General features: G+C 42.8%; 1 protein-coding gene across 2 annotated transcripts in view; it reads left to right on the top strand.

Annotated features, from left to right (window-relative positions):
- Positions 1-15,688, top strand: part of LOC109287687 (disintegrin and metalloproteinase domain-containing protein 9-like) — a 55,265-nt gene that overhangs the window by 8,218 nt on the left and 31,359 nt on the right. For both annotated transcript variants that reach the window (XR_002094939.1, XM_019502951.1), the window contains exons 2-10: positions 5,397-5,497; positions 7,079-7,155; positions 9,206-9,284; positions 10,485-10,561; positions 12,104-12,320; positions 12,882-12,947; positions 13,032-13,103; positions 13,757-13,929; positions 14,280-14,364. Coding sequence is in view for 1 of the 2 variants with exons in the window: in XM_019502951.1 (XP_019358496.1) it covers positions 5,397-5,497; positions 7,079-7,155; positions 9,206-9,284; positions 10,485-10,561; positions 12,104-12,320; positions 12,882-12,947; positions 13,032-13,103; positions 13,757-13,929; positions 14,280-14,364 (947 nt within the window). In the remaining variant the exon portion in view is untranslated. The remainder of the gene's footprint in view (positions 1-5,396; positions 5,498-7,078; positions 7,156-9,205; positions 9,285-10,484; positions 10,562-12,103; positions 12,321-12,881; positions 12,948-13,031; positions 13,104-13,756; positions 13,930-14,279; positions 14,365-15,688) is intronic.

Consider the following 15,688-nt stretch of genomic DNA (forward strand, 5'->3'; position numbering starts at 1 on the left):
AGCTAGGGATGATTTTGGATTTAAGTCAAAGAGCTTGCAGCAGGAACAGAAAACTTTGTCAGTGGACTCCGAGTAAAGCAGCCAGCACTGCTTCAGAAATTCACTGTTTTCAATATTTCTGTATGAAAACATAGAAAATGATGATTCTGCTCCTCCAGAGAAAAATCCATGTCCTTTACTTTGGGTGAACCCTTGGTTACTAGTAGGTCTTGAATTTCGGGTGTTAGACTTGCAGGTCCTGCCACAGTAGTCAGAGGTGTACCTAGCATTTAGGACTACTGTACTGGGAAGCTGTTTCCTTTGGTCACATTTGTAATTTGAGTAACCATTTGTCATCATGATGTTGGACTCCATTATTAAGAAGGGAGCGTCACCTTGTCCTGTCTCCTGCTAAGGCTTCCCAGAGGTTTGGGGCAATTCCAAAAGCCTTCATGTCCTGCTTGCAGATGTCCAGGAGGCACAGTTTTGGGCAACTTACTTTTCTCTCCCCACCTGCAATTTGCCCATACAGGATGTCCTTCCAGAAGCACCCATCTTTCATTCTGTGGTGATGGCCAAGCCAGCATAGGTGCCACTGTTTGAGTAGCGCAGTGATGGTTGGCAGGTTGGCTTTGGCGTCTGTGTTGGTAATTCTGTCCTGCCACTTGATGTCAGGGATTTGCTGTAAGCAGTGTAGGTGGAAGCTGTTCAGCTTCTTTTCTTGATGTGCATATGTTGAGCATGTGTCACTGCTATACGTAAAGACACTAAGGATGCAGACTTTGTACACAAGCAGCTTAGTTTTGATTGTGAGTTTTATATTGTTCCAGACTCATTTGGAGAGCTTACTGAAAGTGGTAGCAGCCTTTCCAATGTGCACATTTAGCTCTTCATCCAGTGATAAGTTGTCACTCGCTGTGGATCCAAGGTAGCAGAATTTCTGTTTTGAAAGGTGTGTTGTCCAGGCTGATAGATGGTGACTGGTGAACACCCTGTCCTAGGCCCACAGTGTTCTTAAGGCTGATGGTCAGGGCAAACATGGGAGAGGTGATACATGAGTATTTGTAGCTGGCATTCTTCATGGATGGTGAGTGCAGCATCATCAGCAAAAAGGCACATATCCTAATGAGTATATACCTCACTTTTGTCTTGGCCTTTAGACGTGATAGATTGTAGAGTTTGCCATCTGATCTTGCGTGAAGTTATGTGCCTTCCTTCACACCATCAAAAGCGTAGTGGAGTAGCATAGAGAAGATCCCAAAGAGTGTGGGTGCTGGAACACAACCCTGCTTCACTCCACTCTGCATTTCAAACCTTGGAGAGCTTGATCCATCCAACAAATGTGGCCAGCATGTTTTCATGGAAGGAGCATATTGTATTGAGTAATGTTGCAGGGTACGCAATCTTTACCAGGACCTTGAACAAACCTGCTCTGCTGATAGTGTTGAAGGCTTTTGTCAGGTTGACAAATGCTATATACAGTGGCTTATTTTGTTCTTTGTGTTTTTCTTGTAGTTGGCATAAGGAGAATGTCACATCCACTGTTGATCTCCCTGCTCTAAATCCACACTGTGATTCCAGGTAGATGTGGTTAACAAGTTATTGCAAGCAGTTCAGGATGACTCTGGCAAAAGTCTTTCCTGTGACACTGAGGAGAGAGATGCCCCTGTAGTTGTTGCAGTCACCCTTGTCTCCCTTGTTCTTGTAGAGAGTGATGATGTTACCATCTTGCATGTCCTAGGGTACTTGCCCTTCCTTACAGCAGCACACTTGGAGTTGATGAAGATGTGGTAGCAGGCTAGCCTTCCCACACTTGAGGACCCCAGCCAGGATGTCATCATCCCCTGGTGCTTTTCTGCTTGCTAGAGAGTCTGTGGCCTTGCTAAATTCTTCGGCTGTAGGTTCTTTGTGTAGCTGTACCAGCGCACTTAGAGTTGGAAGTTGATCCACTGCCTCTTCTGAAATGTCTGTTTCATGGGAATGAAGCTCTAAGAAATATTCAGTCCAGTGTGACATCTGCTTGTTCTTATTAGTGATTTTTACTTTGCCATCTCAAGACTTGAGGGGGGGGCGACTTTAGTGACAGTTGGGCCAAGGGCTTTATTCAGGCTGTGATACATAACTCACAGGTTTCATGTGTCTGAGGCAAACTGTATCTCTCAACACAGGTCACTCCAGTACTGATTTGCTCTGTGTCTGGCTGTTTTCTGTACCATTGCCCTGGCATGCTTCAGCTTAGCCTTGAAACTTTATATTGGATTCTGATTGTCTTTTAGGTAGGCTGTGTTTTTGGCCTCAACAACTGGTAACATCTCTTCCAAGTGTGCCTCAAATCAATCTTTATTTGATAATTTCTTTTTCCCAAATACTTCTGTGGCTGTTTCCCGGCTGACTGCTCTTTGTCCACTCCAAGTTCCTTCAGCATTTGCAGTTGATGCTTTCACAGACATAGCTAGCTCAAAGGTCATTTGAAAGTCAAGGCACTTCTTTGGACTTTTGTGCTGTGTAGAAGTTATCTGTATCATCTAAACTTGCCTGTAAAGTTGGTGCATAAGTGCTGATGATGTTAACAAAACCATCAGTTGACTGTACTCAGAGTGAGATGATGCAATCTGATGTTCCAGGAGGGTCTTGATGGTTTTGACCAACCTGTTGCAGACTGCGAATCCCACCCCATGTAGGGAAGTAACTTCTGCACTCCTGCCTTCCCAGAAAAAGGTGTAGTTGCCTCATGAATGGAGCCTGAGTTGCCCAATCTTGTCTCTTGCAAGGATGCACTGTCAATTTTAGGTTTTTGCAGCTCTCAATCAATCTTCCAGACATTGTACATCATTTATAAATTGTCATTCATGCTAGGACACATGGTCCTGACACTCCAGCTTCCCAGCTGAAAGGTTTTAAAGTTTCTTTTCTTGTTGCTTGGTACTTCACTTGCCATCTGTTTTTCGATTTTTGGTCTAGCCCTGCTCACCAAATGAGGCAGACGCACCATGGTGGGTCAGCACCTTACTGGCTGGGGGCTATCCATCTTAAGGCAGGTGGTAGCTGACTGGTGGAACACAATTGATGCCTCCCACCAATGAAGGTGACCCATGGCTCTCTATGCAAGTTGAATTGAGCTTATAACCTGTGACTGTCCCCTTCTGTGTTGTACCCATGCAAGTAGCAAAGATGGTGTATCCTCCCCATTCCATTTTGGCTGCAATGGCCTGGGCAGTTGATATGGAGACACTTGAGTTACCCATAGTATCAGTGTTCCCCTCTCAGCCAACTGATTGATCCCAAAGGGAAGGCATAAGCCAGTACATTTGGAGCCACCTTGGCTGCAGGAGCTGCCGGTACGAAGAAGATCTTCAATCTGTCTGCCTTTCAGGACTCCACTCCTAGACTGGTTGCTGACCAAGGCTGGAGAACCCAGTCCATCCTGCTATGGCATCTGCCTTTTGGTGTCATTTCCTTCACCAGGGTCAAGGACTACTACCCCCCTCTAGATTGTTCCTCTACCCAAAACTTTCAGCACCATAGAAGTTGCTTGTTTATTTCCTGCCACCTAGTTCTCGGCGATGAAAGCTGCAGGTAGTATCGTCTACTGTCATAACAGTAGCAGATCTAGTCTGGTCTGAACTGAGAGTGTCAATAATATTAATATTTAGATAATAACATGTAATGTGGTTAAAATGTTCTAAATGTGCAACCATAATTTGGATTGCTAATCACTTGGATAATCACAGAAACCCATTAACCAACAGAGAAACAATACACATACTGTATTCAATTAGGAAAAATTAACATATTCAATTAGAAATGGAGGTGTAATGATTGTAACTACATAGCTGAAAGGAAAATTCAGCACAGATTCAGAGTGAAGGAACATCTAGCATTCATATTCTCCTGTTTCATACATTGCCTTCTGTTCTGGTGCTGTACCCACTGATGAGAAAAAGGCAAAATCACAGCAATGCAAGCGGTAATGCATTGTCCCAAAGATTGGTAACACTTTCCATTGTAAGACCTTGTTTTCAGGTGTTTGTTATTTTGCAGATTTAAACCATTTGGTCTGACATTTTCCATGCTATTTCTGAGAATGAGATTAGGGGGGAAAATCATTATTTTGCCCATGTTAGGAAAAGCAATCCTTAGAACTGTTCTATAGAGAAGTTTTATTATCCCCATACTTTCAGTGAAGGTGTTGACGTTTGGCTGGGACAGATCACCCTGATGTCAGGAAACAAATGGTTTTCCTTCTTTTTAATCTACCTAAATTATACATCTCTCAAAAAAATCAGAGTTTTAACATGCTCTGTAAAGATTTGTTAGATCTGGGTAGCTAAATTATCTGTGTTGTCTTCACTGAGCATGCTATGCTAAGGACAAAGTGGTAGGGGGTGGGGCAGGGACAGAGGGCTTTGGCACTTGTCCTCATTAGTGATGGAATGGACACCTTTGTTAAAGTTACATGGCTGTCACAGGCAGACAAGGTTCTTTGGGGAGATCTGATATCTTTTATTAGACCAACAAATTTTTTAGTTGGTCTAATAAAAGATATCAGATTTCCCCAAAGAACCTTGTCTGCCTATTCCCTTAGACCAACACAGCTACTACCTACACCCCTGTAACATGGCTGTCACAGTCATTTTTAGTAGGTTTTATGGCAGAAATGTTTGCAGGGAAGGAGGAAGTTCATAGAAAGTTGACCCAGGTGACTTGCTGCCTACCTACAGCACTGACTATATTACCCCAGTTAGAAGTGCCACCTCACAGGAGCTGCAATGCCCCTATTCTTTCCTACAGACCAATAGTTGAATTACCTATTTCCTGTTCTTGTGCAAGCTGTCTCCCTCCCACTACCATATGAGTAACAGGGTGCTTTATAAATCACAGAGTTTTTTGGGATTCATGGTGACCCCTGTGACTGCTGTGACTGATCTGTAGCCTCACTCATCATTCCTGAGCCTCAGCATTCCTTTGCTGTCCTAGGAAATAGCTCTACAACTCATAGCTGAAATAGGTGTCTTCATCCACTTCAGTGGCCGGAGAGCTGCATTATAATACTACCAACTCTGTTTGCAATGAATCTAAAGCACGTAACCGAATTGTTGTTTTAGTGGGGGGGAGGGGGATGCGTGCAAAATGCTTCTAGATGATGACATTTCTGTATCCAATGTTTTTAGCATTGCTTTTTAAATAGAAGTTTCTATGTTAAAAAGTACTAAGGTTACAAAGTCAGCTACTCAGAAAGTTTACTGTGTTTACCACCAACTTTACTATGGCCTTAACCATGAGACTGTCCTTTCTTTTCCTGCAGATAATTTGCCTCTGATGAAAACTGATTTTCTGCAGGTGCCATTGTGAATTTGAAAGATTTGTGCATAATTTACCCTTTCTGTTAATTTAGAGATTTTGAATTTTGTTTTTAGATGTACTTTCCCATCAGATGTCAACCGTTTCTGCATTTGAAATCATCATCCCTCAGCGTTTGGTAGAGGGTAGAGAGAAACGTAACACACATTTTCCTGAGGTTTGTTTCTCCATCCAGACTTTCCTTTTGATGACTTTACCATTAATGTCATACTATAGTATATATATGAATGTCTGTGAAAGCATAGACTCTTCAGTACAGAATAATTTGCATTATCATTCCGATACCTCTTGTCACACTTCATATTTGTAAATTCTGTCATGCTGAGGAATCAGCTTCAAAACAGTCCTGATGGTGATCTCAATAACACACAATATGCCTACAAGTGTTTTGGTCAGGTTAAGCAAGTGACGGAAACTGAACTGACATTTTCCAAACTGTTCCTGTTTGATGGTTAAACAAAGGACTTCCACTAGTGCCTTTTATCAATGCTAAAAGCCAAACTGCTTGTCTAACGCAAACAGTCACATTTAATGCAGTGGGGCTAAATGAGTAAGATAGGTGGGATTTGACCCTGAATGTCTAAGAAATATTAACAGACAGCTGAGCTAGCTAGGCAGTCTCCACCTACGTTAGAATTGGAATGTTCCCAAAGTGATGCAGATGTACTGATAAAGAAACTATTAACCAGTTCAGCAAAATAAGTTTTGCAATAATAATCATCTGAGTATTGTTGATTTGTATATGGATGCCAGAAGCCATTCTGTCATAGTTAAATATATAATGCTATCCAAAGAGCCAAACCTGGCTGTTTATTGTTCCAGGTTTAATTTTTCCATTATCTGACCAAGATAAAAGTAGGGGTATCAGTTCTTCAGAGTATGTAACTGTATTTTGGTAGCCTGGGTTTGATGCTAATAATTATTTTCTGTTTCCTCTTACTAGCACAACTTTTCTGAACATCTGGCTTACCAAAGATATCTAATTTCTTGTGAAGCTTACTTTCCAGTTGTTTTATAATTTATTTGTATGAAGTTTTCCTAGCTGAACAATATTTAACATTTCAGCAAAAAGTAAGGGAAAGAATGTTGCCATTGTTTGGAATATAGAAAACATGACATTATAAAAATAACTCAAACTAGGTGCATCTACATGTGCATATTAATGTGCAGCAATAAACCTGTGCATATCACACTGGAGTTTATTGCTCCTTGGTGTCTCATTTACACATGCTTCCCGGACTGTAGCACATTGAGCCAGGTCGGAGCAGCCCTGGCTGGCAGGGGGTCCCAGGAGTCAGCCTACAAGCCTGGGGCTGTTCTGACCTGGCTCAACATGCTGCAGAGGAATGGGCTGGGGCACAAGGTGCTACAGTGCAGGGCTAGCTGGCAGGCAGCCTCTGCACTGAAGCACCCTCGTGCCCTAGCCAGCCAGGTCAGTGTGTGTTGCTGGGCATGAAAAAACTCAGCAGCAGGATAATACTTGTATTTAGAAGTACTAACCTGATGCAGAGTTCATTAGTTTTCTACGGCCTAATAGGGCCACATGAATAGATGTCAAGATGTTTACTACAGAGGTAATTAGGCAATTCCGCAGGAAACATACATAAAGACACGGTAAAGATGCACCCACACCTATGTAGTAGTAATAGTGAGATCTGAAGTTTTAGAAAACATGGAATTTATGCTTTGGTGGAAAACTAAATGACCAAGCGATATTTCTGTTTTATTTTGCTTTTAGGAACATTCAGATGACAATCTCTCTTATTCAGTTCAAACTGAAAATGGAACATATATCCTACAACTAAAGAAAAATAAGTAGGTTACATGATGGATTAAACCATGTTTCAATGTTTGATTTTATCTGGTACTGACTAATGATTCTGTTTTGTACTGAAGGTGGTTTGGAGTAGGCCAGGGGTTCCCAAAATGTTGTACATGTACCCCTTGTGATGCGCAAGACATCTCTAGGGGGTATGCGGGAGCAATTGCGTAATGGTGGTTTTAATTTTCATTATAATAGTAATTGGCAATTAAGGGGTTAAAATATAAAATGTATGCTGGTAAATCTGGAAGGGAGTACACAATGAGAAAAAGTTTGGGAACCCTAGAGTAGGCCATTTAGAATAGTATGAGAGAGAATTAAAGTGAGTATAATGAAGAAATAGAATATAATGAAAATGAATAAACTTTGTATATTGGTGCTGCTTGAAAATATAAAAAAAAGTGGGAAAATGTTTCTTGTTTTCCTTAAAAATAAATTCTGATTAAATTTTCAATAGTACCACTGTATATAAAAACTATATATTTCAAAATTTCCTTTCTGCAAAATATAAATTAATGGAGCAGTGGGATTCTCTCCCCTTACCACAAGGGACAAGAGTTAATGTTATCAAAGGCCAGGCCAGAAGTCTGTCAAAGCTGAGTGCCACAACAAGGATATGTATACCTTGAAATACATTTTGTTAACCAATCTTCCCCTTTTATTTCAAAGGATTTGTCTAATTTTGCTTTTATGTATCTCAAATATTCTTTAACAGTCCACCAATTCAGCCAATAACTTAAATAATGCATAAAGTAAAAACAAAAAGATGGCTGTATATTTTTACCAAAAAATCCTTTTTAAAGGTAACTTATTCTGTGAATGATGCATACTAGGGCTGTGCAAAATTTCGCCAGCTGTTCTGTTTTGACGCTGTTTCGACTCATTTCAAACTCAAAATAGTGAAATCAAAAACAAAACAGAGGGCTTCAGAACAGCCTCAAAATGAGACAGGGTCAGTTTCAAAGCAGCAGCCAGGTGGTGGGAGGCAGGGGAGAGCCAGGGCTGTGCTCTGAGTGGCTCTGTGCAGCCCCAGGTGGCTTAGCCCAGTGGGGAGCGCAGCCCTGGCTCTCCCCACCGCTGGGCTGTACTCCCTGGGGCTGGCAGAGCTGATCGGAGTGCAGTGCTGGTTCTGCCTGCCTCCAGCCACCGGGCTGTGCTCCAATTGGCTCCACAAGACCCATGGAGCTCAGCCCGGTGGCAGGAGATGGGCAGAGCCAGGGCTGCATTCCACCTCCTGCCACTGGGCTGAGTACCATGGGGCTGTGAGCTGCTGGGTGCTGAGCCCAGTGGAGGAAAGTGTGGTGTAGGACCCGGGGCTGCATCCCTCCTCCCTCCACCAGGCTGCAAGCCGCTGGGAACCCAGCCTCCACCGGGCAGGGGAACCCAGTGGCTTGTAGCCTGGTGGAGGCGGGTGGGGTGCAGCCTGGGGGCCGCGCTTTGCCAACCTCCACCAGGGTGGGTTCCCAGAGGCTTGCAGCCTGGTGGAGAGAGGTGGGGTGCAGCCCAGGGCTGCACTTCACCTCCACCTGGCTCGGTTTCCAGCCACTTGCAGCCCCATGAAACTGAGCTGGGTGTGGAATAGTGGAGCACAGTGCCAGGGCTGCGCTATCCCTCCCTCCACCGGCTCAGTTCCCAGGGCCAGTCCCAGGCGGCAGCGGCAGCAGCAGTGGCAGCCTCCCGCCTGGGTTGCAGGGCTCTGCTGGACTTCTCCCCTAGGTGTGAGGCTGTTTCTCCTCCAGTTTCGTGCTTCCATATTATAGCCTGGACAAAATGTCAAGACAGCGTCAAAACATCAAAACTGTTTCAATGAAACAAAATGGATCAGTGCCTTTGAAACAAAACAAAACTCAAAACGAAACACCGTTCTGTAGAAACAGAAGTCGAAGTGAAACGGTGCTGTTTCGCATAGCCCTAATGCATAATCCTGTCCTTTGCCACGTATACTTCTCGGGTACTTAATATATTAACAACATATTTTCCTAAAGTATTTTAAGTATTTTTTAAAAGACTTTTAAAGCAGTAAAAGTTTATTTGTGTTTCCAGAAAGCTTGTTAGCGAAGACTTTGTGTTAAATACGTATAGCAAAAATGGGCAGTTGGAAGCTACCCACTCAAAAATCAAGGTACTGTACTTATTAAATTTCTATTCTGTGTTAAATTCTCTTTCCTTGCCACAAGGGACAAGAGTTAATGTTATCAAAGGTCAGACCAGAAGTCTGTCAAAGCTGACTGCCACAACAAGGATGTGTATACCTTGAAATACATTTTGAAACAAAGACTAAAAATATGCAAACATTCATTCTGGTTGTAGTTTATTTTTCATCACAGAGAAGTGAAAACTGCTTGAGTTTGAGCACCAAAAACAAAACAAAAATTTAAGATGTACAAAGAAAACCTAGGGAAAAATAATAGCTTTCTTAGAATTTGGATCACATAGAGATCTCCTTGATCACTCCTTACTCCTGTAGCAACCAGGGGGAGCTGGCAGGGAGCATGAGGGCTGGTCCTGATGTGCACAGGGCCAGCAGAGCTCTGCCAGCTGCAACAACAGCTGTCTCCTGGCCCTGTGAACATTGGGAGGGGTCCTGATGTGTAGGGGGTCAGGAGACAGCTGCTGCTGCAGAGCTTTCCCGGCCCATGCACATGGGAGCAAGCCCCATGCTCATTGGGGTTTCCCCATGCAGGTTGGGGCTGGCTGGGAGCTGTCCTGCTTCTGGGGCAGCTCCCAGTCAGCCCCCAGCTGGCAGGAAAGCAGAGAGCTCCCCAGTCCCAGCACTGCTTAGCTCCTGGCTTCTATGGGGAGCCAGGAGCTGAGCAGAGCTGAGCAGGGGAGAGAGGAGCAGAGAGCTATCCCATCCCAGAATCCAGGAGCTGAGCAATGCCAAGACCAGGGGAGTTCCCCATCCCCTGTAGCCCCCTGATGTTGGGGCTGACTGGAGGCAAATTTGCTACCAGTCTGTCTCTACAAAAGTATTGCTATGCAGTATCTACTGTGCAGTTAGTTTACTACCTGTATTTACAGGTAGTAGCTAACTGGACAGTAGACTAATTAATGTACAGTAAATAGTGCACACATGTAGACAGTGATGCTTTACAGTGCAGTAGATTAGTCTACTGTGCAGTAAAGTGTCTCATGTAGACATGCCCACTGAGTAAGAAAGGACCAAATCCTATTTATTCTAAGTGCTGTCCTCCAAGAATAATCCCATGGAAAAAACTGGGACTATTGCAGGGTAAGCCAATCTCTAGCCTCAATAAAATTAAATATTGTACAAATAATAGGTTTGTTATATTCATAATTATGTGGTTTCATTATGTTTCAGACGCATTGTTATTATCGTGGTGGTGTTGAAGGAGCTGCTGAGTCTATGCTAGCCCTTAGCACATGTGATGGCCTTAGGTATTATTGTTTCCTTTTGCTTTTCAGTGTATTATTGGCTGGACATCAGGGCAATTTATTGTTGCTCATAGTTTCCATTTATATAAGAATGAATAGATCTATACATGCCCAGAGTGTAGCTCAAACAATTCTACAGACCTGGTTTTCGAGGGCAGGGGTTGAGATTTCATAGAAGCACTTAGTATTAGCCTAACTTTTTGCATTTAATTCACTGGTGAGCAGGTTTTGGAAATTTCACCCTACAGCTCACAGCATACAGTGCTGCATTTTGTGGCAAGTAGCACAAAATGTTGCACTGAGGCTGTTGCAAATGAATTGTGTGCAGCAGAAAACATTTATAGGTGTTAGATTTCTACCAGGAGAATCGCCATTCTCCAAGTAGAAATGACAAGCATATGAGTATGTGTTCATTCAGTTTCTTCTAGGAGAAACATGCCCCTTATGTGAGATCTTCCAGGGGTCAAGTTGGAAGATCTCACTTGTAAGACAGTTTCTCTTGCAAGAATGATCATATGTATGCTGCCCTCCTGGTTTAGTCCAGCAGGGGAAGGAAACAGCAGAAGCTGACCAGGACTCGGGGTTTGTACTGTTGCTCCTCTCCTCTCCCAGACTGGTCTGGGAGGGGAGCATACATCCACATACATCCAGTGAGGCAGTGCTCTCCGCCTCTTTCCCAGACAAGGGACTTCCTGGTGTGGAGAACAGGATGAGGGCTTTGGCCCACTGTTCCCTCCACTCCAGGAGAGGCTGCAGGCACCATCTTTGTAGTGCTGCACAGGCAAAAAGCTCCTCACGGCATGGGCGTTTTAAGGTATTATGTCATTTGCCCCATTCTGCATTAATACCTGCTCCCCACTGGCTCCCAGTCTAGGAGTCACTCATGTTGGAAGTAGTGGGGGGCTTTGCTGCACTACTTCAGACTGATCCTTGGTCTGGGGAAGGCACAGAAACCAGGGGAGAGGGGCAGCTGCAGGCTGAATGCCTCTACTGTTCCCTTGCCTGGGATGATTTCTACTGGAAATGAACATCCATAGGTAGTGTTCCACTGGAAGGTAGAGCAGCCCATGAACGTGAGGTGAGACTAGATCTGGTACACATCACATTTGTGGTACATACCCCAAGGGTGTGCTTGCCTCACATAGTTACAGAAAAGAGGGCACTAAGCACTTGGAAGAAAGGGAAGGGGGAAAAACCTGTTACTGGCCTGTTCCAGCCGTCCACTATCCTCACGAAATGGGTGTGTAAAGCATAAGTTACTAAACTGGAATAGTCTTTTTTGGAGCAGCTCTGCAACTGTTCTACATGCTAGCCTCTTATTAACTTAGTAATTCTCAGGCTTATTTAAAACAACAAGTCCCATTTTGTCTCTTGAGAAGCTGTTTTACATAAAAAGGATGCAAGGCAACAATGTACACATCTTTTTAACACAATACTAAGAATATCATAGTTATGAAATATTCAACTGTTGCTTATTCAGCTACTAGTATCTTTAAAAGTAGGGGAGGTTCTGTTGGATAAGTCGTCACACCTTTATGTTTTTAGGGGAATCCTCTATGTTGGTGACAGATGGTATGGAATAGAGCCACTTGATGGATCAGCTACGTTTGAACATATGTTTTATCAGTTAGAACATGCTCAGCAAACCTCTTTCCTGTGTGGTGTGCCCAATGACAACCTGCACCATGAAATACGTGTGAAGAATTTTCTTCTGCATTCAGAAGGTTCACATGCAAATTTTAGTAGTGAAAAGCTTCTTAGGGTAAGACTCTGTGTTTCTCTTTTGGACCTGAACATTTTTAATAACATTCCTTGGGGCTGCTTAGCTGGCCAGAAGAACCATTTTTACTGACTTTCTGGTGTTTATTACTAGTGTAGAGTCATTTCAAGTGACATAGGTATGTCTGTCAGGCAGTCTATCCCATTTCAGGGACCCCAGCACAGGTAGAACACATTTGGGCTCTGGGAATCCTCAGATAAGGAAAAGCAGATTCTGTAGAGACTGTTGCTGTTAAGTCTGATTTAAGACAATGTTTGAAGCTGATTTAAGATGTACCAGAGGGGAAAAATGGCCCCAGTTAGTCATGAAATTGGACGTAAAGGGGACAGTAAGAGACCATCCTTTGAGTTTGGCTGCATCTAAAGTACTTAACTGCAGAGTTAAAGTTTAAAGCTCAGAAAAACTGACTATTGAGATTGCCATTGAGATACCATAGGGGTCATCACCTTATAAATATATGCAATAACTTGGCAATAAAAATAGTAACAAAACTATTGACTAACTAGTGGTTAAAATAACCAATTGCATGTTTCTGACTTGCAGAAAAAGCGATCTGCGTTGCCACAGAAAAACTATGTGGAACTCTTTGTCGTTGTGGATAACAACAGAGTAATATTTTTTCTATAATATAAAATCATATTAAATGTATTTATTTATTTACTCTCTCTGACATCCTGATGTTGAATTTTACAGTACTTGCAGAAGTTGTCCAATGCTACAGCTGTGCAAAAGGAAGTAATTGAGCTGATTAATTATATTGACGGGGTAGGTCAGTTCTATCACCTCAACATTCAGTTATCTGCTTTATCATGCTTTACAGAAGAAATGCAAGTCATTGTTCTATTACTGTGGTCTGGGTTTGTGTTTTAGTTGGATGTTATAAAACGTAAGACATAGATGTGTAATTAACGTAAAACATTTAATTTACATGGAGACAGACCTCTGATAGGCAGGACACAGCGCTCGCGGATAGGGAGGAGCAATTTTAGCCCAACTCTGACACTCTCCTCTTACCTCAGTCTTATCCTCTGTGACTAGGGTGTGCAAGACCTCCTTGGAGAATAGCTGAACAGACTGGGCTAGGGCCTGTGCTGAGAGAATTCTTCTTTGGCATCATATAGGGCTTTTAAAGCCCAGTATCAAGGGGCTACAAGAATGTATCTATGAGTCTCCATTATGATAGACAACCTTTATTTACTCAATTAAAACTCCTACTCATGACCATATAGATTGTGACTAAGTAAACGTAGCAAGATTTTGCCTGACTTGCACTGAGCACTGACTGTTTAAATTAATTGCTTCTTACATTTCTATTGTTTCAGTTATCAGAATGCTGAACTGCTAATTGTGTTATCATTGTTCATAGCCCATTTTAAACTCATTGGCATGTATGCACAGTAACTATTGTGTATTTTCAGATGTACAGTGCACTAAACATCCAGGTTGTCTTGGTTGGGATAGAAATCTGGTCCGACAAAAATCGCATAGCAGTAATGGAGGGTTCAGCTGGAGATGTGCTGCAAAGATTTGTTTCTTGGAGAGAGAAAGATCTCCTTAAGCGATCAAGAAATGATGCTAGCCATCTCATAATGTAAGTTTTGGCCCATTAGAAAACTTATCTTCTGACTGCCAGAAGTGTAATATTGTCTGTATATGTGAAACTTTAATGCTTATTTCATGCTTTGGTTCCAATCTTATAATTCATTTTTAATTAACTGAGAAACAATATCTAGCCAGTATACCACACTTACAGTTCTCTGATCAAGGAGCTAACTTCCCAGTTCTTTTGAAGTCTGTGAGAAATTTTCCATTGACCTCGATAGGACCACAATTTCTCTTGGAATGTTTGGATCAGAGTCATTGATACTCTTTTCACTAGAAACTGATACATATTCTGGTATGGTCTCAGCACAGCACATATGTTCTGTTCTTATTTTGCAGAGGGAGAGATTCCTTTAGTGGAATTCTTGGAATGGCTTTTGTAGGTGCAATCTGTTCTCAGGTCCATGGAGGATCAATCAGCACTGTAAGTACGGCACTTCTCAGTTCCTAAATGTAGGGCTCTCTACAGAAGATCTATTTATCCCTTTTGTTTGGAGCATAGAGGTTTATTATGATGGTTTGTTGGGTTTCCTGTGCACAGACAGAAGCATGTGAGGCTTTTAATATGATTCCCCTTGCCAGACCCCTCTCCCTCATGCACCAGTCTGCTTAAGTCAGATAGACCTTAAACCATATTTCAAATGTATTTTTAAATGTGTCTGTCTTAAAATGATTTAGAAGAGGCTTGTTCTCTAAACTGCACATCTGAAATAGACAGTACTTTGAGATGGCAATGCAACATCACACTCATTTGATTTTTTGACCACTCTCAGAGACTCACACACTCAATACCCTATACCCCAAATCCTTTGGTGCACTAGAGCTTCACTCCTTGTGCTTTGTAGGGGATGGGGCAAGGCAAGCTGTTAACCACTTTCACCATCCCTCAGCTTAAGGCAGGACTAACAATAATTCACTTAAGATAATGAGTTATAACAGTGCTATAACAGTGCTATAACAACAGAAACAAAATAAGGGCTGGCACTGTGAACCTTATTTATTCTGAGAAGTACTTCACACTGTGAGGAGCCTTAGCAAATCAATGGAGTAAGGTATTCTTCAGCATGATGATTGGTGATGGAAGTGGGGCCTCAGTTAACCAATACATAAATAAATTACATCTTTTGCTAGATATACTTTCTGTTTTTAATAGCGAACACCATCATCATGGTTGGTCTTTCATCAGTCCCATGGGACGCCCATGCCCACTACGGGACAGGGAGGTCTGGGTGAGGGAGATTCCCTGCCCTCCATTAATGCTGACCTTGTGAAGGAACACCTTGAAAAGCTGGATACCTTCAAGTCCTCCAGCCCTGACAATCTACACCCCAGGGTACTCATGGAGCTGGCGAGCATCATAGCCCAGCCTCTGGCACGGATCTTTGAAAACTCCTGGCACTCTGGTGCAGTGCCCAAAGACTGGAAGAAGGCCAATGTGGTGCCTATCTTCAAGAAAGGGAGGAAAGTAGATCCAGCTAACTATAGGCCCATCAGCCTGACTTCTATCCTGGGGAAGATCTTAGAAAAGTTTATTAAAGAGGCCATCCTTAATGGACTGGCTGACGCCAACATCCTAAGGGATAGCCAGCATGGGTTTGTAACGGGTTGGTCTTGCTTGACCAATATCATTTCCTTCTACGACCAGGTGACCTATCACCTGGACAAGGAAGAAGAGATTGATGTCATACCAAATCGAAGGCTTTTTTGAAGTCAAGATGTATGGTATATCTTGGCAAAACTGGCCAGTT

Source organism: Gavialis gangeticus, unplaced genomic scaffold (assembly GCF_001723915.1).
Source record: "Gavialis gangeticus isolate Ggan-Ray unplaced genomic scaffold, GavGan_comp1, whole genome shotgun sequence".
Classification (NCBI taxonomy): Eukaryota; Metazoa; Chordata; order Crocodylia; family Gavialidae; genus Gavialis; species Gavialis gangeticus.